Source organism: Dromaius novaehollandiae, chromosome 9 (assembly GCF_036370855.1).
Source record: "Dromaius novaehollandiae isolate bDroNov1 chromosome 9, bDroNov1.hap1, whole genome shotgun sequence".
Taxonomy (NCBI): Eukaryota; Metazoa; Chordata; class Aves; order Casuariiformes; family Dromaiidae; genus Dromaius; species Dromaius novaehollandiae.
Genome location: NC_088106.1, coordinates 19,062,419 through 19,089,359, shown reverse-complemented (window position 1 = coordinate 19,089,359; position 26,941 = coordinate 19,062,419). Strand labels below are relative to the sequence as shown.

The 26,941-nt window shown below is 34.6% G+C and overlaps 1 protein-coding gene across 8 annotated transcripts in view; it reads right to left on the bottom strand.

Annotated features, from left to right (window-relative positions):
• Nucleotides 1-26,941, bottom strand: part of XRN1 (5'-3' exoribonuclease 1) — a 43,812-nt gene that overhangs the window by 10,077 nt on the left and 6,794 nt on the right. For 3 of the 8 annotated variants that reach the window (XR_010390498.1, XR_010390499.1, XM_026101688.2), the window contains exons 7-37: nt 24,780-24,867; nt 24,515-24,683; nt 23,473-23,540; nt 22,325-22,459; nt 20,873-20,939; nt 19,995-20,100; nt 19,559-19,648; nt 19,278-19,434; nt 18,800-18,919; nt 17,626-17,795; nt 16,665-16,785; nt 16,470-16,568; nt 14,723-14,826; nt 14,092-14,223; nt 13,208-13,370; nt 12,580-12,693; nt 12,038-12,136; nt 11,749-11,864; nt 9,599-9,745; nt 9,111-9,200; nt 7,837-7,972; nt 7,070-7,126; nt 6,234-6,366; nt 5,001-5,070; nt 3,632-3,857; nt 2,849-2,950; nt 2,039-2,134; nt 1,689-1,803; nt 1,109-1,173; nt 531-641; nt 29-154 (exon numbers count right to left, since the gene is read on the bottom strand). Coding sequence is in view for 4 of the 8 variants with exons in the window: in XM_026101688.2 (XP_025957473.2) it covers nt 29-154; nt 531-641; nt 1,109-1,173; nt 1,689-1,803; nt 2,039-2,134; nt 2,849-2,950; nt 3,632-3,857; nt 5,001-5,070; nt 6,234-6,366; nt 7,070-7,126; nt 7,837-7,972; nt 9,111-9,200; nt 9,599-9,745; nt 11,749-11,864; nt 12,038-12,136; nt 12,580-12,693; nt 13,208-13,370; nt 14,092-14,223; nt 14,723-14,826; nt 16,470-16,568; nt 16,665-16,785; nt 17,626-17,795; nt 18,800-18,919; nt 19,278-19,434; nt 19,559-19,648; nt 19,995-20,100; nt 20,873-20,939; nt 22,325-22,459; nt 23,473-23,540; nt 24,515-24,683; nt 24,780-24,867 (3,592 nt within the window). In the remaining 4 variants the exon portion in view is untranslated. The other 5 variants (XM_064516851.1, XM_064516852.1, XR_010390500.1 and 2 more) reach the window with 5 other exon arrangements.

Sequence of the window (26,941 nt, the reverse complement as noted above, 5' to 3'; positions counted from 1 at the left end):
CATGTAATGATTCCTGCAGTATACGCACCATAGCAAATGACTGCGGTGACAGATGTTCTTCATTCGTAGCTCTTGCTTCCTTGGAGTTAGTCTGCACTTCATTTTCTTTGGAAATTTTCAAAGAAGCTAGAAGGCTTTCAAGTTCATTGTCCTTCTTAAAACAAATTTTTTTTAAAGAAAACGTCAATTTAATATATTACAGACAGATGCAAGAGCAAGGGTGTATTAGTTTGAGCTTAATTTTATGCTGATTCAGGCTTTTTTTCCTCCTCTGAGTTCAGGCAGGTCAAAGTCATGCCTGGTCAGAGCATGAACGGATATCCAGAGACTATATTAAGTTTTGCGTATAAAAATATAAGCAGTGACCAATAAAGAACAAATTTAAAAAATGACCAAGGCTATTCAGGTTTGTCTTGTATCTGCTATAAACATGAACGTGCACACAAGTTAACAGGAATAATAGGCAACAAAATGGCTTACAAATCAAAATTATTCAAAGAGCACAACAAAATGAACTATCTAGATCCTACCTTTCCAGCTGTACAGGGACCATCAACTGAAGCCTTCTGCATTACAGGCACATTGGGACTTTCATTTCTCTTCAAAAGTTTGACATTGTACTTATTCAGTCCTGCAAAATTCTGAAACAAACTGCAGCATTTATTATTGAATGCTACTCCTCCACTACTAGTTATAATACAATCATATTAGAAATGCATCTGCAGATAGCTTTCATAAGCCAATATTCTTAAATGACTTCAGCTTACTGAAAAACCTACCATTTGCATTTTCTCACTACGCTATAGCTTTTAGTGTCTACGAAGAGGAGGAAAAAAATAGGACAGGTATCTGGAGGCTTCTGGAGGTTCTTATTATTCAGTATCATTGTTATATGTGCTTTGCTCTTTCCCTCATTTAGGTACGTAAAATTTCTAGAGAGAAAAAAAAAACCCTTAAAAATGAAATTTACCTAGCAAAAGAATCAACTAAGATGTCCAGTAAAGAGGAATCGGTAAAATAATGAATTAGATCAGAGTAAAATGAAAACAAACAAACAAACAAACAAAAAAACCAGAATACATTTACTCAGTATAGAAAAATAAATTACCTGTTTATTTGGTATCTTATTATGTGGCTGACTTTCACTTCTTGTAACTTTAGAATCTTCTTTAACTACAAATAAATTATGTAAAAGTATGCTTATTCTTCTGTAATGATCTTAAAAATTGTAATAATAAAACTAAGAAATATTAACAAAGCCATACAAGTCTGCAGAGTTGCGTTAATTTTGATACTTGCATCAAATGCCATTAATTCGCACTTTTCTTGTAGGATAAAATAAATAAAGATTAAACACATGCAATAATATACTCGTAATTTTATTTTTCTCTAAGAAATATGACTGTCTGCAAGCATATTAAAAAAAAAAAAACAAAAAAACTTGGCTTTTAATCAAGTGAGTAGAAAGTCAACATCGTAAAGAGCTTGGTTAAAAGCGTTCAGGATTGAGTGTGAAACAGCCTAATGCACAAACCAGGACTGGTGTTTGACAATGACACATGCCATGGAGTGCTTATCTAACTGTAATACATTATTTTCTGTCAATAACTACAAAAACTCAATAGATATTTCAATAAAAGTCCGATAAGCAAGTAAGTTTTCCCCAAGTTTCTAATTATAGTACTTACACTTTTTATATGGCTCCTGTTTTCTTTGCTGGCCTTTAAGGCTGCTCTCATTGAAGCCTGGCTTGTAGAACTGATTGCCGGTTCCCAGCTTGATTTCCTGAGGTAGAACTGCACCCTAGGAATTCAAACATCTAACCTTAACCAGAAGACTACACATCTATCTTTTACATATTAGTCCCTTATCATTACTTCTTTCCAGAGCTATGCATACCCTGCGTACCAATACCTTGATCCAGCAGGCTAATTTTCAACACTAACCGAAAAGCTTTTCAGTGTGATGAACTGATGCATAAAATTAAGTACATTTAGATTTTGAACTCCAGGGAACTGTTTAAAGTTTTTACACTAACCTTCTCGTGCATGCTTTGCTGAATATGGTGTGACTTCCCAGAACCCTGCAATGATTGCCATATGCTGCAGAATTCATCATCTTGCTTACTCTGTGGCTAGCAAAATAAGAATAAAACCACTCCAACAACTCAGCAGCTGTAACCACAACTTTTGAACAGATAAACATATACAAAGACATTCTTAAGATCTAAATGTCCAAGGTTAATTGTGCTTAGACGACAGAAATTTTCAAAGTGACACTTGTAGAACTTGTAGGTATTTAATTTCTGAAAATGGGCTACAAGGTATTTACAGTACAACTTTTCCTAAAAATCGCTCTTAAATTCTAATCAGCTTAGTCTTTTTTGAGATTGGTTTGGTTATGTTTGCTTACGATTTTTAGAAGTTATCAACATGGGAAAGATCACTGAGTATAATTAAACTAGGATGATGACTCAAAATGGTTTCAAAAGCATGTTCTCGGATTGGTAGTATTCTTAAATTTTATTGTTAATGCCTTATTTTGTAAGCATTTATCAGGCAGGTTCAATTGCTTAATAACCTTATAGGTATGCTACCATAAAACTGAAGCCCAGCTATGTAAACAATAGCTATTTTGAAAATCTAGTATCTAAATGAAGTAACACAGGAAATCACTTGTTCAAAAACTTGTACAAGTTCTGCCCCAGTCTGTACCTGAACTAAAACATCTGATGTAAGAAAACAGTGCTACCTGTTAATCATGAGAAAAGGACTCTCACTCTAAAGACTGCACAAAAATAAATATTTAAGACATTCAGGTCCAATACTAAATGAATTGGAACACTCACTTTATTTTTCTGACTGCCACTCAAAAATGATCCTTTCTGGAGTGAACTGGAGTTGCCCTGATTTTCAGCCCTGAGATTGTAATGCTGTCTTCCACTCAGTTGCTAAATCATTGTGGGTGGGAGGGGAAGGGGGGAAAACAAAACAAAACAAAACAAAGTGTTTCACTGCTTAAATTTTCTTTTGGAAAATACTTTTTCTACAGACTTACAAGATATGAGACAATTCTTCTCAAACATGCAAATAGCCCCATGAAGTTACCCATTAAGCTATTTTTTTTTAAAGAAACAACTTAATAAAAAAATAGTTTAATTAAACCAATGAGAACCCCCAATTCACCCCTCTGCCATTTTTCTTGCTTTACCAGATTTTCAAATGAAATAAGTCATTACTAAGAAGCAAACAGACAAGAAAATCATTGTCTTCTCTTTCTGAGCTTGGTTTATAGGAAACATTACTTGGAACAGAGCATTAAGAAAATGACTGCATCTCTGCCAAAACAAACTATTTGTTGATAACAACTGTGGTGTCACTTCTGTGAACTGACTGTTTGCCCCTCGCAAACCCAAATGGACCTACCCAATAAAACAAATCAGCTATCAGTCAGGAACTTCTGGTCACTTTTGCTATCGCATAAACTAATGTCTCAGAGATAAAGGCTACCCTAATGCTAAATTATTAACTTACAAATGAAATTGTCAGTACCAATGAGGATAACAACCACAGTCATAACTCAGGTTCTGTGGAAAAATATTTATGCATAAAAGAAAACAGAAAATACTTACTTGAGTAGGAACAAAAAGGGAGCGAGGAGAATGGTTGAGACCTCCCAGATGCACTTTTTGTGAGCATACAGATGATAGATCAGATGCATATGAATTGTAGTTATTCACAGCTGGCTGGGGTTTAACTATGGCCGTCAGTTTTTGATTTCCCATTTCTGACCGATTACCATGAGATAGATTAATTAAGGCACTTGATGGCAGACGATAACCTCTGGCAGGTGAGCACCTAAAGAAAGGCAAATTAAATCGTTTCAATTAATTTAATTGTTGACATTTCAATACATCTGAATTAACAACACTGTTGCCTCTATGCCAAAATGTAATGATTCAAGTTTGGTCAGTACAGGTTGAAAACTGCACCCAGTATTGAAATTCAGTACCATTACACACAATGTTGGTCCCATTGTGCTCCACTTCTACCTCTGGCTTTCAATACATTGAAAATAACAATTACTACTACTCTTTGAACTCATATAGCTCTTTCCAGTGCTAAGCTCAAAGCAATTTTAAAGGTGAGTGAATTTTCATAGCATAGTCCTGTAGTAAGTATTTCTGTGAAACATTTATGAACTGAACAAAAATTATTTGTCTTTTGCTGAGGTGAAAACTCAAGCCAGCGGCAGAATTATAAGCCCAAGTTAAACAGCATTTAATCATCTGTGTAACTTCCTTTTGGTATTCTGAGACTCAGAATACCAAAGATAATTTGCGTTCAGGAACACAAATCCCCTTTTGCAAGGAAAATGATTGTTATGCTTGCTAAACACAAGGAACAGGCAACATTCTCCTGTAACTTCTGTCATAAAAATGTAATTCATCTAAAAACAACAATAAAATTAAAGCCATTGGTAAGCACTCACTTATTTAGGTACATAAGAGTTACCACACTCTTTAAAACAAAAGCATTAACCCTCCCTGAGGACCAGTTCAGGGTTTTAACACTGGTTAGAGTTTAATGCCTAAGTATCAATTACAGGTAGTTCACAGTCACTCCTTCAGAAGAATAAATGATTATTTTATCTAATCTTTTAATCTATATGTTAAAGATATACTGATAATCTGTTTCATACATATTTGTCTATAAATACATTTGAATCTAGTGCTTTAGTCTGCTGGCTCACATCTGCTTTCTAAAAGGTAATAGCTTCTAAACAGGCAAAAAAACCTAAAGAGCATTTCCAAAATACACCGTGCTTCATAAAAATAATCCCTACTCACAGAGAATCTCAGAAGATAAAAACTGACCAACTCCTTTAAGAAACAAAGGCTTAAAAAGAAGTAAAAATACTCATAAATGTAAACCAAAGGCCAACAGTTTAAGTCATCTATACCAATGGCAAAAAATAACTATGAAAGTCCACACACAAACCTTATAGTTAGGCCTCCAAGGAATTCTTCATCAAACAAAACTTCAAAGAGCACATCTGTTTCTCTACTGGCTATGGAAAATGAAGTAAAATGTCATCCTACATATGTGACAGTGGTTATTTTCAGTTAAATACTTTAAATTCTGGATTATTTATGCAATAAATAAGAGACCAAAAACTCTAAATTATTAGCAACAAAGATATCTTATTCCTTAAATGAAGAATTTCATTAACAGCAATTTAGAAATTCTTCTCAGAAAAAATCATATATGGCTGCCCTTTAAATATGCCTTTAACAGAAAGGTACCATGCACAGCAACTTACGAACCTGTTGACAGAACTGCAACTTACAGCAGTATGTGTCTTTAAAATGTCATAATTATCTCATTGATATTAAAACATCAGAAAGGAGATGCAAGCCATCTTTACATTCAGGCAATCTGAAACTGACAGCTTTAACAATACCTTCAATAAATATTGCTCTCATAATAACAGACTAATGCTTCTTTGAAATTATTACTAATGTACAATAATTGTAGAGGAAAGAACATCTCTTTAAAAAGCCTCACTCAAATCTAGTTTATTCTGTTGGATGCAGACTGAACAAGAAAGTAACAGCTAAAATGCCAGGCTGCGTGAACAATTTCTATTACTAGATCTCAGACTTCTAGGTAACATCTGTTTTGGTAAATCCTTTTGTTTACCTTAGAGACACATGGACAATCTCGGTGTCAAAGAAGATATAAATACAAGTCATGTAACAGAAATGGAATATCATAGAGTAAAATCCAAAATCCAAATAAAACAATTTGAGACACAAATCACATTTAATAGAATTTTATATTCAATGCAAGCATTAGGGCAAATACTTCGTTCATTTTCTTTCTGCTATCTCTATTTCTCTTTGCTTTGTCCATATCCTCCTTCCTTTAATTTCTGCTTGTCAGTCCTTGTTCTTTTTCATTGATCTCTCTGCCCTTCTCACATTAAGAAGGAACAAAGGATAAGTAATTTTGTATTTGAAGTACAGCTGCCTAACATGTGAAATTAAAAGAGAAGACCTGTAGGTTTAATTCACAACAGGAAACATGGCACTAGCAGCTTCAAGGTGTATATGCTTCTTAGGTGAGAAATTTTCACAACCATTATACAAAACACTATTCTTCAGCCTGTTTTCACATCACTAGCTTAGCTATAATACAGCTATAATGCTGTAACTACGAAGAAAATATTACCTCCTTTAATTCCTATAATGGTACCTCGAAGACCAACAGGAACAGAAAAGTTCTCTCTCACATTGACAACACGGTCAAACAGCCTATACTCTGCATCTCTATCTGGAACAACCCCATTCTGTTGTTCTAAAGGCTGAAATAACCAAAAGACTATGTTAGTGTTTGGGGGGAAAAAAAGATTAAAATTAAAATGCACTTATCACAATATAGGAAACACAGTATAACACAAACTTTCTGAAAAAAAATGTTTAAGAATGTAGAAGTCTTCTTCCCCCAGACACAAAGCAAAGAAATGCATTTTCTTCTTGCAACGCTGACTCACTGCTTTTGCCTGGGAAACAGTAGTGCTGTGCATGATCCAAGACAGACCAAGGGGATCAATAGAAACAAAATAAAACTAGTCAGTGATACCTGCCTGTATCAGTAACATAGGTACCTGTAAAATACCAAGCAAGATTAGCAGCTGGTCAGATGTCAAGAACTGAATAAAAAGCAGAATAAGGAAAATGAGACAAATACAAAGCACATTTTATTCTGCCTCCATTATACGCCTGTGAAGGGAATGAGAACTGTAGGAGCACCGAGGACAGAAGACAAAAAAAGAACTGAATGTCTGTATAATACATGAAGGAGTTTGTAGTTAATAGAAATTCTTTCCCTTTAGAGAGGGAAACTATCACTTTCAAACTGATTTTCTAGAAGACATCATAATGATTTTTTTCAATTAATACTGTCCTATGATTCTGCTTTTTGAAGGTTGATAAAATTAAACTTAAGTAAAATAAATACTATGTGGACAACTTCATTTTCAAACAAAAACTTTTCATGTCACTTACTCTATATAGCAAATGAGGTTTCACAGTTACTCGCACCTTCTTGTTGCTCTTTCTCTGCTAAAGGAAAGGAACAGAAAGTCATTAAACCTGTGTTTCTGGTTTAACAAAACATCTGAAGATATAATGCAGGCATTCTTTTGTTTAGATAAAGACATACAACTTTCATGAAGTGTTTGCGATGACTAGGTCCAGTTTTTAAAAACATGCCTGACTTCCTACTGAAGAGTTTGCATTGTTTGATAATTCCAGCATTCACACCAATTTCATCTTTGTGTCCTTCCAAACAATTTCAAAGAAAATCAGCCCACTATTTCATGTGGCTTTGCCACTCACTCTTCCTTCAGTAACTTCCTTGGCCCCTTTTTATTGTTGAGGAAGCTACTTTCCAATTTTCCTTATATGAAAGAGAAACTGCAATGGAAGAAAGGCTGGGATTGTACTTGGGAAAAGCACTTCGGTAGTTCAGAATTTATTTTGATGTCTATTCCTTTCTGAAATCACTGAAAGGCAAAGGAGTTCAGAGTACGGCCTACAGCTGCTGAATCACCCCAAAAAGAAAGAGCCAAAGCAGAAAGATTATTAACATGCTCCTCTGAATTCCTCTGACAACCTACATTGTAAGCTCAGCTCTTACATTACAATCTGTATTCTTTTTCTTTGGAATGATAAATAATCTTTAATTGTCTTATTCTAATTCAAAAACTTGGAAAATAATGAACAGCTGTGTTTCAGTTCATCACTGCTCACAATGGTATCAAGCTGCATACCTTGCATTTCTCTATTTCTTCTTCAATTTTCTCAACAATGGCTGCATCCAAAATTTGTAAGTCACAAGATGAGCGAGACAAAGCAGAAACAGGATGTGCCTTTAGCCAGGCAACAATTTCTTGAACTTTCTCAGCCCTAAATAAGAACACCGTTGATTAAAATTATTTACACTAAGCACATAATCACGTTCCCTGATTTTTCAGACATGTACTACAACACATACACAATGTTTGTATTCATCTGTGAAGTAACAAAACCTAAGATTGCTCTAAGAGTTTAGAATAGAGATAAAAAAAACAAAAACCACAACTGAATCATGCAATACTGTTTCAAAAGTATAACCTCTGAAATATTGTCTCAGCCAAAAAAACAACTTTCAAACCCAGAAATTATTTAGAAGTATTCAGTCTGTAAAGTCTATTCCATAAATTAAGTTTGTATCCAACGAACTAACCAAGTCTGGCTGCGATCAAACGTTCTGTGACCAGCTGTTTCTCACAACACAGTAAGAACAAACTTCAGGGCATGCTTCCATGGTAAAATGGAGCACAATCCTGAGATTCTTATAATAGAAAAGTCCTATGATAGTATGTCCACCTGTACAGTGCAAAATCATGCAGACTTACCAACTGAGGCCCATCAACAGGTTGTACTAGCTACCAATAAAAGCTTTTTGATTGTTATTATACTGTATCTGGAACCAAGCTTGCTCCTTGTTTTTCTGTCTGAATGGTTTTTTTTACTTTCAGCTCCCAAATGTAAACACCAGCTGAACAGGTAGGTACACAGTTGGTCAACTACGTGAACCGACGTGAAAATACAGGGTCAGCTCCACAGAACTGACTGAATGCGTATGAAAAACATGTAAGCACTTTAGATTCTGTATGTGTTATTTTTCAAATTGAAAATCACTTTAAACACTTGAAATAATTATTGCTTCTTTTCCAAAAATGACCTTTTGGTGACTCGGTGACTACTTCACACCCATGCAATATTGAAGAGTACTTTAAAAGCAAGATTTATAAAGTAGCCATTGAAAATTAAATTTCTCATTTATTGGACTTGAGATAGGAGGCCGACAGAGATGTCGATTCCCCAACTAAAATGTACAACATGCTGGTAATTTTATCAGAGCGATCACTGAACAAAAACAACGCTGAAGGAACAGAAAGGTTTCAGCTACTCAGCAGCCACTAAATGGTCACCACCAGTTTCATCATTGTCAGCTCTTCTTTTCTTTTCTTCTAGAATAAGTAGAATGAAGATGGCTTACCCATTCTCATCCTCGCCAGGCCAAATGTCATCTTCGTAGAATATATCTTCTTGGCTATTCTTGGCTATATAATTAAATAGCTCAGGCACCCTAATGAGTGGATAAATGGAACACAGATTTAGTTTCACGTACAGCCCAGAAGCACATAAGAGCTTCACCAAAATAGATTATGATGGGCTTCAAAATCTTCTAGAGTCCAGATGGATTTTTTTTTCTTTTTTACTACAATTAACGTCCTACTGTTCACTTCTCAATGCAAGCTGCTGACAAAATTATTCTATCCCAAGTATGCTTCACCAGAACTGAAAAACTGGAGAATTAACATGCCCAGTCTTGGAAGGAGAGGATATTGGAAGAAAAGAAATTCCATCAAGCAATTGCCAAAAAGCAAATTCATCAGTTCTTACAAGACCCGTGTCCAGAAGGACAAACTCCTACAACTGATATGAGGTTGGATAGTTTAGATGAAGTCCATATTCAGTATCTACCTTTCTAAATATTCAGCAAGTAGTTGTTCTACTGCAGAAGAGTACATCCATTCATTTCCAACTTTCTTAGTATAGCCAGGAACTTCTTCATTTTTCTTATTGAATTTCAGGTTCAGCCCCACATTTGCTTTGTGATCTCCATGAGGACTAGAAATAAGAAAAAAGTTCATTAACTTGCAATAATATATGCACATATACCTATACATGCACACACATACACATCCTTAGACATAAAACATAAAAGGTCAGTTCATTGTACTGTTTACTAGTATCATAACAGCTGTAAAGTTACAGGACATCAGCTGTACTATGGTAGCTGTATCTTACCTTACTGCAAATGAGAGTAGGGAATATTTTCTCTTCCTTAACTGAGATCTAACCAATCACAATTTACCATGGCATTTACCATGATGTAGAGGCACATCCCTCAACAACAGTAGAGCACGTGTACACACTGAGTCACAAGAAAATGCTTGCGCATCAAACACTACTTTAGTGAGCTGTCCTACAAAAATGCAGTTCTGACATTCAGAGAAATAGGGATCTTTTCCCTTATATATTTTAAGAAGTTTTAGTCTTAATTAATTGTTAGGAAAAAAATACAAGTACAATTATTATTCCTTTATACTAGGGTAAATACAAGTACAATGAAATTAGACCCAAATTCCACTTTTATTCTCAGCAGGGCAAATGGGACATATGCATTTTTTTTAGCCCACATGGATTGATTCGTACCAAATCAAAACTAATTTTCCCAACCAGTTGTCAAGGTTTTGAGTATAGTGTTTTTGTTGTATCCTTCCACTGGCTGGTTGTTACAGAGAACTTCCACTGAGGAGACTTCTAAAGAAAAGTTTTAATCTAAATAAATGCTCAACTGATAAAGTATTTTAGCCTAATGATCTACTTAGAGATGGTTTCATACTTAACATTAACAAAAAAAAAAAAAAAATCACCATTTCCTTCACCTCTTGCCTGAGGCAGGAAAGACTGTTGTAAAAATACTTGCAATCACAAACTCGGAGCACTACCTTGTTTGATGATAGCTGTAATAGAAAGAACAGGAGCTTGATTTCATCTACTGAGAGAATATCAGCTCCTCTTTGAGAGATTCCTCAAAACCACAAAGATACAGAAGAACTACAGGATTTGTGTAGATTTTTCTACCTTGTATGTCCTAGCAGAGATGTATGCAGAACACAGAATTTTCTTACGTGCCTGAGGCAAACTCTAAACTGCCTCTATGGAAGGGGCTTTCCCATATTTTGGGATTCCTGTTCTCTTATGTGGTGACCCAGCAAGTATTTAGACAGCAGTGTAGGCAGTGACATCACTCTGAGCCAATTTTCAGCAACTGACTGGCACGTCTCACTGTATAAACGTGCTGCTGTGTGCTCTTCTGCAGCTTTGAGCTGCATGTAAATAATGAGACAGATTTGTCAGGGCAAAGGGATTTTAGCTATCTCTGCATCCCTGCCAGAAAGCTTTTCCAATGTTGTTGCTATAACCCCTCTCCAGCTCCATAGCTCCATGATGTATTTATGGAGTTGGATGGAAGTTTTGCTTCTATGATGGGAACGCATTTGGTGCCCAGCTTCCAAAGTGGATGCAGGAGATAGTGTCTACAGCTTCTCCTTGACTGAAATTCCATTCTGCAGCACAAGCTACCCTCATGTCACCCTCATAACCTTCTTTTATTTTTAAATATTATTTTTCCAGTGAAAATTAGTTTAAGATTACTAATCATCAACCAATAGTTAGAGGTATGAACTTGAATGAAACCAGAATAAATTTTACACACAACTGAACTGAAATGTTTGTCAGGTCAAACTCCTCCTTGAATTATGCAAACAGCTAACGCAGGAAAGGCAATTTTTTTGCCTTTCTAGAACATTAAAGCCAATAGGGCAACACTCCAGTAATCAATAATTAGCAAGATGATATGTTTATGGTAGGAGGGAAACACACTGCACAGGAATTTAATTTACAACAAATACACTCTAAAGAAAGTTTTAAATCAGAGACTGCAGTTACACATTGTTGGGTACAAGAACAGCATTAAAACATTGCAGAATTTCTGCAGAGTAGCATTAGAATTTTCAAGCTTCTCAACCACCAAAATTCTCAAATATACTTGTATATAAACTTACTTTTTCTTTGATCCTCTTCCAATAAAGATACTCCCTGTAAATCTGGAGACAAGATAGCCGCTTACTCCAAGACGACTGGCCAAAATATATGCAGGATTGTATTTCACAGAATATTTCTTTAAAAAAAACAGATAAACAAAAAATATCGGCTATTCCCAAAGGATAAGGATAAGGATTTTCACACAAAGGGCAAATAAGCAACATTGAAACATCCCTTAAAGACATTCACCATTGCAGAGTACATTTGACACCACACTTAGGCTTATACTACAAAACCAGAAGCACTTACATGCTGGTTCTGTATTAACGGATCAAGCTGGGGTTCACACGGAATGTTGAAAACCACGCGAATTCTACCTTCTGTGATCACATCGCGTGAATCTTGAACCTTGGAGAGAAACAAAACACATTAAATAGCTCTTAAAAAAAATGCAGGACGACTACACCCTGAAGTCTACTTTATTAACAATTCTGCTGCAGTATGCACAAAGATGCTTTGGCATTCAGCTGCCTTCCTTGACCCACACACTGCTTCCTTACAGAGCCAGCCAAAAAGCATTAAAGGAATCCTTGACTGAAAATTGTCCAAAATGGGATCTCTACATATTGAAAATTATCCCAAATAATTACTAAAAATAATTCTGCATTCAAGCTATGCAATTTTTATCCTGTTATGCCAGCAAGAGAGCCAGGGAAAGCAGAATCCCTACACTAACTAAACCACCAAGGAAGCTAGCAAAATGTAGCGACCGACACTACCACGTAGCACCTTGATCATTTTAGGCTTGAAAATAAAGAAGTCTAAGGGGAAAAAGAAATCTTGGAACTAACTTCTCCCATGCAGCCATAGTAAGGAGATCCCAGCATAAAGGCAGTACTCCCAGGAGGAAACAAGTCATCCAGAGTTCTGATGTTTGAAAAACGAGAGTCAAAGGCTTTGATATCCTACAGGAAAAAGACAAAATTCATACTGTTAAATATCTTTCAGTTCCAGTAGAATCATTAAAAAGTTCACATAAACAAGTGCTTATTCTAAAACATTTTAAAAATACTCTCTTCAAATCTGAAATGATTCTTTGAAGGCAGTGAAGTTAAGGCTATATTACAAATGAAGTTACAAAAGCAGTTACAAAAGCAACTATGCCACCCGGTATAACACAACTATTGTATTTCATTCAAAATATCCGTCCAAAAAAATTATAGAAACCATGTTTTTCAGCAAGATCTCTAAACTATGCAATAGGATTCCAACTTCTGTGACAAAAACTTTGCCACCCAAAATTCCTTTTTAAACAGTTTAAAGAGGCACTTGGTATTTTTGTTATAAAAAAAAGACCCACAAATTAAAGATGATTATTCATTTTTCTTTCATTCTTTTGCTTTAAAGGAACATTTGTTCTTTTTCCTCTTAATGGAATAAGGAGCCACGTGCAAGAAGATACTGATCTTGTATATTTACCTTGACAACAGTTTGGTAAACAAAAGGAAGAACTTGTTTTGACCACTGCTTCTCTAAATAAACGTCACCATTTTGGTTTAGTTGATATCTATTACCAGTGAGTAACTGAGCATACACAACCACTGATGTTTCATGAATAATTATTCCTTTTCTTCTCTGGTAACTGAAAACAAAATAGAACATTTAGTTTGATTACAATATACAAACCAACAAGGTCAAATTGATTTATTTAAATAAAAAAAAAATACTCTTAACAAAGGGATTCTAACAGCTTGTCTCTGATTTCTATTAAAAATGGACAAAAAAATGGCTTAACCAATTGCTCACCTATTGGTGCATGGCAATCACTATGTAGTTAAGTGTATTAATTTAAACATATTTTACCTTTACAGTGCAGAAGATTGAAGGTAATTCAGGCATTTAATTCTAATGACAGATAACAACATGTCAAGGTACTGTAACTCAGTTGAGTTGCACTAGGTGCCCACACTCTAAAAGTGTGAACTACAATCAAATTTAACAACAGTAAGCTATCAAAGTTGTGCCTTGATATTGTATAACTCCATTATACACTATCTACAACTGAGAATTACTAAGCCCAGAATGAAAAAATTGACTGGAAGAGTAAATATTGTAACTCATTCATTTGAGAATTCTTTCATAACATCATCTAATTTTAAATACTAAGTGACTAACTCTACACATTTTGAAATTTCAAAAGATGTTCTTTTATTTTTTTATGTTCTTTTATTCCAGTAGACTCATTAGCCTTTATCATCACATATGCAGAAACTCTTGTCTGCTAATTAGGTCTGTAACACAGCAATCAAACATAGCCAAGCTATAAAATGCAAAGTTACACTTTGATTTGCAAAGTTACTTACTATTCTGAAACTCCTTGAACTTCTTTTAACCAAGCATTTTGTTCCTTATCTCCAACATATGCCACTTTAGTTGGGGGCACTGCATTTCCCATGTAAAGCTTCTGTGTTCCATGTGGTTCTTCCAAATAAAACCTGGAGAATATTTTAACAGGTATGAATTTATGCAAACAGGATTAATCTAGACATAACCAATCACGAGCAGAACTTACAGCAGCTAGAAATTACTCTAAGACACGGAAAATTTGTAGCCCAAGATTTCTCTACTCCCTTCACAACAGACCACGCTGTGTGATTTTTTTAAAAAAAATACCAGTGCATGTGTTAAAGAAAGATTCTAGAGAAATGTTCTCCTTTACATTATTCCGTGGGGATTTTACGAGTACTCTTCCTCCTCAAAATAAGAAGTGCTCTCCCAAACTACTGCACCTAGAGCAAAATACTGGAGGGCTGGGCTTTTACATAACCATTCAAACCTCAAAACAATGCTAAACAAAGCTTCTGCCACCAAGCAGCTTTTGATACATCTGGTCTCATTTGCTGTTAATATGTACTTAAAACAAACAAATTCCTAAGGCTGTACAGAAGCTTTGCATTGAATAAAACAATCAATCATCTACTAAATCTCTCTTACTTAGTTTCTCCATCTGACACAGCAACAACTCTGGCTTCTTCGAGGTGTGGCCAGTTAACAAAAACAAGCTTTCCAAGTACCAAACTGGCAACATTTTCTACTGTCTGAAAAAAAGCACAAGTTACTTTTTTAATATATTGAAATGATTTAAAAAAATTTTTTGAACTCTGTATTTACATTAAAAATTATTCTAATTAAAGAACAGCATTTCTTGCAGAATAAAACAATATTTCTAGCTTATTGAATTTTATTTTGATGTATTTTACATATAATGTCTGATTAGAAATGATCAAGAAAACTGTATTTCACTTTTTAGGATGGAGTATCATACGTCAGGTGAGGCTCTTTACATCTGGAACAGTATGTTAGTTTTAAGATTTGTGTTTCCATTTCTGGAATAGACTTCCATTGTGTCTTTTGCTAAATCACTTGGGACTATTTGTGTCTCTGGGAATAACAATACTCAAACTGACAATGTATTTGAGATTGCTAAAATACATTGTATTATAGATTTTACTTTTGTATCTTACTGCAATAAAGAAGCAGCACTTACGTCGAACACTGTTTTTACCCTTCCTAGCATATGTAATTTTAGTCTTGCATTATGTTCTTTTTCCAGTGAATTCGCACTACTTTTTAATCTATTATTTTAGCTTATTCCCTTTTCCATGTATCTTAAATATTCACCTTCCTCTGTCCTTGTTTTCCTCCTCTCTCCATTCCATGTTTCCCCCCAATCTTTTTTTTTCTTTCATTTCTTTTCCTGCATTTGTCTTTTGCTACCTGACTTTTTTACTTATGAAATAGTGCTGAACCTTCAAAGGATTCTGAAAAAAATCTTTTTGCTTCTCAGTGTCTCTGCCTCAACTCTTTCCTCTAACTCCTCTATCAAGCTGTTTCATTTAAGTGAAGGTATAAGTTTGCTTTGTTGATGAAAAAATACACCTATATACTCAGCTATATCAAATAGAGGTACTAGCCTGGAGGCTCTGCTTCCTTGCCCTTAATACCATTTTCAGCTATCAGTAAGGACTGAGTCTCACTAACGCCATACAGGAAAGCAGCTGATTGCTACAGCTCAGAAACGCTGGAGACTCTCCGGAGGAGACTGCCTATTCTGAAGTGAGGACAAATTCAAATGTTGCAGCACATTCCCAGAATTCTAGAATATTCTCCACACAAATTTATCATTTTAATCCTAATGAAATTTATTTGTCACTATTGACCACAACAGTCAATAAAAACTTTCCAGTGTGAACTAATGCAGTTGATATTTTTCAAACATATGCCGAGAACACTCCGACCTAATGGTCTAAACTTTGGGTTGGGAGTGAAGAACTCCAGGGTTCTTCCTCCAGCAATTCATTCATTCACTCATTCTTGGGCATACAACTATATTTCACCTTATGAAATGGGAGGTCAACTCATCTACCTTATAAATGGCATTGACAAAATTAATTAAGTTTTACATAGTTGTACCTAAAGCGCATTTTGAAATCAAAGCATTACTAGTTAAACACATTTTACAAAAATCTGGAGACACTCATTTGAATTATTTAATCAGTATAGGAGATTTTCTTTAAGAAATACTTGCTGGATTTTTTAATTTTTTGAAACTTTTCAGTATTACCCTAAATATTTTTCTCTTATAATACATTATCAATAAGAACCAAAATATCAAATTTTACTATTTAACAAATTTTGTCCTTTTTATGACAAGCATATTTTTTAAAAGCCAAGCACTTACCTGTTCTTTTGAATTCTCATCAACTATGATTTCTAACATCATATTTTCTCCATGGCTGCTTTGCTGAAACACCTGTACACCACTTTTCTTAAGATAGAACTGGGTAAGAAAAAAAAATACATAAAACTTACTTGAAATCTCATGTAATAATCTATTAAATACAAATGAAAATATCAGAGCAGAGAAATCACTTACCTTATGTTTAATGTGCTTTAAAGTAGGAAATCCACAGAAATATAATGCACTCTTGTTTATTTTAGTTATTTTATTGTGGGTTATTTCTACATGCCAGGCATCCAAAGGAATTGTTTTATACCTAAAAAATAAGTTACAAAAACTTTGCTCATACACCTTTGGTTCTAGAAAGCACTTCTGGACTTTAACAAACTGGCATAGCCTTTGACTTTCCTATAAGGTGGCAATTAATTTGAGCCATTTGTGTAAAAACCAGCACAAAGGACTACGAAACCCATGCTAGTTCTGCAAAAACACTATTCTTTATGAATAAGACAAAACTTAATTTTAAGCTAAAGTGTGTCACAATCTTGCTCTTTTAATTCATTGTTATATTCAAATTCTAAACTAGCAATGGTTACACATGGCATCGTTCATCTTTATAGCTATTCATTCTTCACCAAGTGTATTCTTGCAACAGCCATTCCTCCATCATTTTGTCTAAGTTTGGTTACTACTAACATTTTATTTCCATTTAGTCTTGACACCTCAGTCAGTGCTAAATAAAAGCTGGCTGCTTTCAGTGAGAGGAAAATGAACAAAACATTTGTGTTCAATTCTCTGCACTGGATCCTGATCCAAACGTTTACAATGGTTTACAAATGGTCTGGAATTGGTGTGCTGATGAATCGCCACTACCATCAGGTATTTATACCAGTCTTTCACCCTCCATGTCCAATATGAGGTTTAATAACTCTCTCGAGTGCTCTTGCTGACATAACTTTGGTTTATCTGCTTTGCAAAGTGAAGTTTGAAGAAATGAGACAACTAATTTTACTGTGCTGTCCACAACAAATACTATTTAATGTAATGTTCAAAAATTTTCAGTGCATGTATCTGCAAATACAAGCTTTGGCTAAAATGCTAGAGAAAGTATTCTAACTATTTTTAGTCTACTCTAAAATAGTTATAACAGTATTACCTGGAACGACACCTTTCTATTGCAGGGAATTTTTCTGGCCACGGTGACATGTACTTGAACTCTGTATCTTTGTCATACCAGTACATTAAGCAAGCACTGTGAGTATTTCTTCGTTTCTCCTCTTCTTTTAGGCACTTATTACATGATTCCATGGCCTGCAGCAGTCGTTTCTAAATTTAAAAGAAATTAACATTGGTGAAACTGGCAACAAAAATAGGCACAAAAGCTTCTGTCCTAGGAAGGTGGATACCTGCACTTTTCTGGTTAACACGATCATTGTCTATGTGCAGCCTGCCCCTTCCTCATGTCCCACTACCAGGAAAGGCAGACAATTACAGTGGAATGCCTTTGGAGGATAAAGATTACGTTTTTGAAAATACGTTTCTAAAGTGCTAGTTATATTTTGCCTTTTACTTTTAACATGCAAAGAAATATTAAAAAGATGTTAGAGGCTACCATAAAATTCTCTTCTATTCTGCAAAATAACAATTGAAAAAACTTCAAGCACATATTGGTCATTCAAATAACTCTCCTCTTTATTGAGAGGACTAAGCCCCATCAACATTTCAACATATGGAAACAATCAATACACACACACACACACACCACCACCTGTCTATATCTTAATATCAAATCTGCACTTTTATTTTCATCCACTCTCTTTGATGCACTCAAATTTAGTTTGACAAAAATGCATGACAATTGTTATCCTATATGCAAAAGGAGAATTTGTTTATTTTATTCCTGTCTTGAACATTCTATAGTCCAATTTGCATTTGAGGTCTTCTGCTCATGTGAAGAGATGATTTTCTGTAACTAGATTTCTTAAATTTTTCTAAAATTTTACTTGCAGACACTGTATTTTTGTATGGTTTTAGGAATAGGAATTTTTTTTTCAAAAGGTCTAAAACTATTATCTGATTAAAACCAAGAAAAAACAACAAAAAGAACGCCCATATTCCTTACTCAAAACTTTTCCCAATTAAAGCTAGTTTTGCTTGCAGTAACTTAATCTAGCATGTGCAGGCAACAAACATTTATATTTTTCCATAGTCTTATCAAGTGTTAATTGAAACTTCCATCTAACTGCAATTCTAACTGTAGATAAAATAAGAAGTTTGGCAGGAGGTTTGTTTGCAAGTTTTTATAGATAGCAAATGTTAAAAGAACTCACCTCATCAATAAATGGGATTAATACTACAGCTTCCCATTCTTGCTGTTTTCCATTCAGGTCAGTTTTAAAATCTGGTGGATAATACTCTATAATAGGAGAGTCTGGACTAATCATCAAATGCTAGAAAAACACAATAGAGGAATCAAACAATTTCACAGACAATTTAACACTAATTCCAGGAAGAGATAGAGGAAGTTTGATACTAAAGCCAACTCAAGCCCAAAGAGGAACTAAACAGTTATTGTTTAACTGTTCTATTCAGAAATTACTTCGGGAGTTCAAAATTTTGTATTCATTAACTTACATCACAATGTCTGAAGGACAGTAAGAAGTAGAAATATTTAACCATACACCTAAATTTACAGGTAGAACATAACTAAGGCGACATGTAAAAATATCAAAATGCAATTACTTCAAAATAAAGCAAACAATAAAACCAGAAAATGATAGATGAATACACTTTAATTCCAAACCCTACCTGGTAACATTTAGGTAACAAATCTTTACTAGCTGCTGGAAGTACAGCAAGAAGCTGTTCAAATGGCATGAAAGGTTTTCCCAGTTCAAATTTGATTTTGAGTTCACTGATGTTGCGAATATCTGACAGATAAGGTGCATAATGATAAGGATAATACCTACAGAAGAAAAACTGCTAAGTTATTTGAGTTAATCACAGTAGTGCAGTGTTTACAGATCAGAAATAAGCAGAACTACATTAAATGTTCCCAACATACAAGGTGAAATTTGCATTTTTCTTACCAGCTCCACGACTGAACTCCATGGTAATAATAATGCAAAATCCATTGTATTGCTTGGACATAACATTCAGCTTGATCAGCCAAGAAGTCACTTAAACAAAAAGGACAAGTATTAGTTGTTCTTACCTTCAATAGTATATAAAAATTACTTGCCTCTTTGTACATAGGAATGAAGGTAGAGCACTCTGGGAATCTAACAAACACACAGCTTTCTAGACCATTCGATATTAATGGACTCTTTCTCTCTGGCCCTTAAATACTTGTTACGAAAACCTGACTTGCATCTCTTCTTGCAATAGCCAGAAGCATCACAGCTACAGCACACTGCCAAGAGTTCTCTTCTGCCTTCAGCATGGATGCATATTCTGACTTATGTTACATATATGGAAAGACTTGTCTTTGGTGTTTAAAAAAAAAGTAGTTCAGCATAGACTTACTCAGAAACTACTTCTACACCCATCTTAGTCATGTAGTAAGTTCTCTTGTATTGCCTAAACTCAGTTTCAAAAAGATCATCATCTTCTGGTTCATCTTCCAACACATCTAGAAAAGGAGTCATGAAAAACTGGCTTAGCATTAACTTTTCTACTACAATCAGGTTTCAAGATGTTTAGTTTTTATTTGATGCTTTAACTTTATTCCTCAATTCAGTTAAAGTGCTTGTTCTTTCCTTGTACAGAAAGTAACACAAAACAATCAAACTGAAACTATCTGGAGAAAGTCTGGATTTTTTTTGTTTTAAGTAAAGACAGGCAACCCCTTCTGTAGCCTATTTATAAGAACAGAGAAGAGTAAGAGAACATAAACTGTTAACTAATTTTTAATTTTAAATGTTTTAAAACTATTTTCTGACAACATTGTCTTATATCACTGAACAATATTTATACATCTGTGACATCACACTCACCATATGAGCAAAAGATATTTCTTACAAGTGGAGTGTGCTTAAAAACACAATCAACACCCCTAAAACCATACAAAACTCTAAATCAGCAAATCTGTTCATTTATCCCAACCCATATAGCAAAACGCCTAGGCAAATAATTAAAAAAAACCATTGTTTAAGATTTACTCATTCACTCCTTTAAATTAAGCATGGAAATACTGGGCAGGTAAGAAGCACTTCAAAGGCTTTAGCCCCACACCCTCTTACCAGAAGCCAGTGATGTGCACTTCCATTTCCCAATAGCTGGCTACCCAACCATTTCATTTACATTAAGGCTGTCTCTGATCTGAAACATTTATAGATCTTCCGAATCCATATATATAAATTAACAAGTTTTTGTTATATGCATATGGAATAATTTGCACTTACTTTTAGAGGTCACAACTTCATCTTCATTTTTTTCTAAAGCAGCCAAACATATAGAATTTTCCTGAGCCTATTAAATGAATATTTGAGATGAAGGAAAAATACAGGATAAATACACACATACCTAATTCATAACCATATATTCTGCAACTCAAAAGACTGCAATCAAGATGTATATCTCTAATTATTATTTAATATGTATTATTTAATATTATCTCCTAAAAAACCCTACATTTCCTTCCCTGGCAATTGCCTGAAGAAAATGATTCTATCCATACACATCAGATGAAAGAGCAGTCTCAAATAAAATCCCAACCACCTTTGTGTTTTAACTTTTTTTTTAAATCACCACATTTTAAAGAGTTTAAATAGCTTTTGTGGGAAATAAGGGCAGCAGGAATGTTTTACAGACTCATACAGGCAAAATATTCACTTAATTCTTATGCTACATACTCTTGTGTATAGCATTCTGAGTAGCTTTCAATAAGCAGAGTCATTATATAGGCCCTCTTCCCCTGTACCTGAGATAGGCAAGTTCCTGACTGTCACTGCCATTCAAAGGATCAGTCAAGATGGCTAGCTAATACTATACAGCTACTCCAAACTTCTGTGGCAAATAAGAAAACAAAACAGAATACAGCACATCTTATCATGGGAAGAGCTAACATCTTGCTCTCACGAATCTCCAACTGCACTAAAGCGAAGGACAATGATATGTGATGACAGATTAAATTGAAGGAATTTCCTACTGCTACTGTTTCTGTCAACAAAAAACACGACCACTGTAAGGCATATATTGAAGGACAGCCAATATGCACCAGGAAAAAAACAACAAAAAACAAAAAACATGACAGTGGGGCAGAGGGAAAAGAACGAGAAAGGATTTCTCTGAGAAAGATGCTGTTGCCCACTGCTCAGTCATGTATAGAACAGCAAGTTTGATAACGGATCTGATATAGCTCACACCGATCAAATTGCTGTTTATCTATTCATTGCCAAAGAGAGTTGGCCAACACCAAGACTATGGATTTATCAGTGTGTATAAATGATCTATCAGTGTAACTGAGATATTTAAGAAACTTCCAGCAGGCTCTGCATTGAGAAGTAAAATTTTAAAGCTTAGCAAGTTTAACTACAATTTACCCAGGAGTAAGCTTTGTGACTGTTGAGATGCAGATGAGTTGTCAAAAAAGAGTTAAGTTATAGATTTACAAGATTTAAAAAAAACACGAGAACTTGACCTTGACTTAACCATTTCATCACTCATGACCAGCAATGCATATGGGCAATTCCTCAAATGTTACACTCTACTACTTTTTTGATCTCAAAAAAGCACAAATTCAGACTTCTGCCATTCAATTTGTATGAGATTTAAATTACTGTAGCAGGCAAATTATTACTTTGCTAGAAAAAACAACATTCTTAGTTCCAGAACTAAGCATGTAAAACACTAACCTTATGTTTCTTTTGTTTATTGTTTCTGGCCTCTTCTGCTGCAATACCAGCTGCCTCGTTGAGGTATTTATTGCCTACTTTACTTTCAAACCACTTTAAGTCTACAAAGACTTCACTGAAGTGTTCACGATCAAACTGCACAGAAAGATTAAAGTTAATTTAGAAATACTTGAGGGACAACTCAATATAGACCGTTAAATTAACAACGTTTTTTAGTAAGTGCTTTAGACTACATCCAGAGCCACTACTACACAAATTTTTTGTCCTAGAGCTACAACTAATCTAACAGATTAACATGATCAACCTTTTTTCTTGGTAATATATAACATATACCCAAGTCCTATTTTCTTTCAGTTAGGTAGCAATATGTAACAAAAAGAGTTAATAACTTTTAACCTTCAGTATCAGTTCTACAAACAATAGAGGTATATAGGGTCTGAGCAATATAGTCTTGTGCAACATACCTAACACTTTAATAGGTCAGCCCTGTCTTAAGATTTTCAGGTAGAAGTAGGGGTAGGAGATAAATTTTCTTCTTTGAAGTTTAGCAAATGGCCGTGGCACTTCCATTTCTATATGAATTGCTCTACACCATCTCTCATCTCTAGGATGGGATTACTGCAGAGCACTTAACAGGATTGCCTCCTGAATGCCAGTTAGTATTGGTTCATGAAGAATGCTGCCGTCCATCTCTGAGAGACTTTAATACTTCACTGCTTTCTACCAGCAATTTCCATAAAAAGCTTGCAAAAAATATTGCACTCCACCATCTACAAACACACCTTCCACCCATAAGAAATTTAAGAGTTAAAATTCAGACAAGCAGGGGAAACAAAGGATAATGCTGCCTGCAGAACACTTTGCTCTGTATTGCTGTTCATTAGTCAATGGAAAATGAGGACTATGATTCTACTATGAATCCTTACTCAGTGCTGGTTAACATATAATGCAAATTACTCCAGTTTTCCTCCTCTTATAAGATCAGGTGACAACTGATTGAATCCCAAGATAAAACAGCCGATGGTACCACCTGTAAACATGGTCATTTGGCAGTTCATTAGAACTGCATCATATATTTTAGGAACCATATGGAGTTTATGTATAAGGGACTATACCTTTCTACATAATGCAATTACTAAGTTACTCACATCTGACAATCTTGTGAGATACTTCTCAAAGCGTTTTAAGTTCAGATGCCCATTTTCATTTATGTAACCTATTGGGAAAATAAATTATATATTTTTTAAAAATAAAATCTAAATGAGGTTTAAAATTGCAATTTAGAAATCCTATAAATATTACAATGCAATCTTGCTAGCTGTCTAAAGAAGATATTACAGTGCTAAATTTTCTAACACAATGAAGATGAATAAATATAACTGCAGGAGTGCTAACATTTCTATTTTCCACAACTGAACTTATTGTTCCCACCAAACTCCTTCATAATATTTTAACAAAAAAGGGAAACAATACTGTCTACACGTTGGTTTCCACACTCCTGTAAGATCCCTCTCTGAATAAAACCAAGAGACTATAGTTCTTTATACTTTAATTCTACATACCTGTTATTCTTCATCCACTATCCACCCAGTGTCCTCTAAAAACCATCTTAGTATATGACATGCAACCATACTAAACTGATTCTCTTAACAGAAAGAAAATGCAACAGTTCTACATATTGCAGAAGTGCGCGTATTCACCTTCGCTTTCTCAACCAGCATACTGAACAAACAGTGCTTGAAGATGTACTTATTTTGTGAAAACCACTCTAGAAGAAAGCAAAAGCAGGGGTTTTTTTTAAACTACTACTAAGAGTGGTGCATTGCACAATAACCCTGTGGTAAATTACAAGATTTGATATCCTTCAGAGACCCTATTAGAAGTGTATGAGACAACAGAGCTAAGTTCAGTGATGCTTTTGTTCTTTCCCATTCTTTATCTGGTTCTGTTTCATTATTACTGAAAAAAAACAACAGTGAAGAACAGCATTTTCAAAAATGCAAATAGTCATGGAGACAGCTGAAGACTGGAAAAGAACAAATTAGCTTTTGATTAAAACTGTACTTCAGCAAGAATTATCAAACATTATTGTAATATTAGTAAGATGGTGCTTAAATTTAACCTTTCCACTTAATCTTAACTTGCTCTATGGCTATACTTCTCCTTAGTCATTTTTTTGCTCCTACTTACCTCCAAGTTCTGGCAAGATAGCCATGTATGTTCTATAAAGTAGCGGCAGTGCATCATGATTAATATGTAAATGAGGTAGATGAGGGATAAAATCATTTCCTACAAGGAAACCCATTAAGATCCAATCATCTATTATCCTTTCAATATCATATTCAAAGGAAATTTTGTCCTGGGGGTAGAGGGGAAAAAAAAAGGACATTTTAATGATCAAGTTTATATACAAAGCCTTCACACACTTTTCACTCACAGATCCATTAGAACTTACTTTTACTGGTGAAAATTCGTAATCAATATATTCTCTCATTAGTGATAAGTGTAGTAAGTGAAATGTGGTTTCCTCTGGCGCACATGCTCTGTAAATTATTCAAAGCAGTAAGTCAATTATTTATAAACACTTTCAACATGAGTATTTAATAAGTTCGAAGTTATCTAAAAACAAGTAACTATACGAGGATTATATTTTTTCAGAAGACATAATGTATAAATGTTTGCATTTATTTTATGATTAATGTTTTGAGTCTATAAAATTTTGCCTTAGAATCCTCTAAACAGCACATGTGACTGCACTGTATGGAAATAGCTAGTTTACAGAAAGCTCAGCAGCTTTGCTGAGTTCTGTGTTGCTGTAACTAGCTGCTAAGTAATTGTCCCATTGTCCAAAACAAGGGACAACCTCACCTATAACTTTGTATCAGAATCAATATACTTTTTCTTATATTGTAGAACTAGTCTGAGTACATACAGAGCACACAGATTCACGTATAAACTGTCTAGGTTGTATATGCATTGAAATTCTCAATCCTTTGAACTTCTGCTTTAAAAAAAGAATATGCTCAATTTGAAACTATGCTCCAAATGCATAATTTAGTGGCTTCAAAACATGGTATTACAGGGCAAAATGACAAACCTACTATTAGTCTCTGGCATAAGTAAATCAGTATATATTCTTTTTTCCTTCTTTTCGCAAAAATTAGCTAAAACCTAAGCCAAAAGGATATTAAGATTAGCAAGCTGAAGACTTTGATATATTTTGAATTGGGAAGGACTATTTCAACTTGTAGATATTATAACTAGCTAAGACCACCTCCAAAGGAAAAGCCAGCCTAAGCAGCTGTGTGTGCATACACACCTATACATACTGTACATTGTCCGAAGCTCTCTGCAGATAACGTGCGTGAAAACCAAATGTATATGAAGAGTACTAAAGCCAAGCCTGAGCTACCCTTGGCTGGAATATCAGACCCAACTCAAGTCACTTTAAAAGTAATTTTCCAGAATTTTAACTTTAACATAACATTAAAATTAATATTAAAGAATTCTGGAAAATCCAGGTTGATCCTGTAAGGCTTTTCCTTTAGCCCTTTATTTTTCATGTCACTGGACCTGAAAATCCTGATCCAAAACAAAATTTCTCTCAACTAAGAAGTTGCTGAGAGACAGACATCAATTTGTAAATAATTTTTAATATTTTCAAATTTTCCATCAATAAAATACTCAAAAATGACAATATTGACAGAAGGTAATGGAGAACTGCATTTGACAGGCTTTTAATAAGTTGCAGAGTAAATTCCTGTAATGAGCAATTTTCTCCAGATACAAAACAGGACATACACAAAGCAATGCTTGAGGGAAAAAGTGCTACGAGGAGATCTTGCCTTTTCATTTCATATTTTATTCAATTCACCCAACAAAAGGTTGTCTTCAATAGTCTTTTACTAAAAGAACAGAGAGAAAAGGACATTTTCCTTTGATGTGATTTACGTTCTTTTAAAATCTAAGTTTTAACGTTCTTAAAACCTAAGTTTGAACTTTACATGCCAACATCATCAACAAAACATGACAGGCTTCACCAGCATTAGTGAAAAAGGACTGTGGAAGACAATGAAACTAATACTTATTTCCAATGTTTATCATATGCCCTTGGCAATAATAATATTGATGCATCAGGAAGACTGATGTATTTAACTAAACAGTCACATGACTTATCACCATAGTGTCCAAGAGCCTTTATGAAGCAAAGAAGATTATTTCTTTGTTTATCTCCCACTGCCACCATTTTGTCCACCAAAAGCAGGCCTAAGGTATATCAAAGAAGGAAACTAGCCACAGTAACTGTTTTAAATAAATATTTTTATTACTTCAGAATACCTCCACATGCATGCACACTTCTGGAATAAAATGCTTTATTCTGACTGATGATAACCTACAGGTTAGTTCAAATGGGCAAACCCAGAACAGGAGCATCTAGCCAGCCGCTTGAAGATACTTTATTAGTAGTAATTATTAGAGTAATTTGCTTGCATGCACAAAACCTCAGAGATGTATACAGAGGTTGCTTTAAAAATTTATAAGACAATTATGGAAACAGTGTCAGTACAGCCTGGGCTGCTCCATTCAGAGTATGAAGCAAGAAACGCAACACACCAA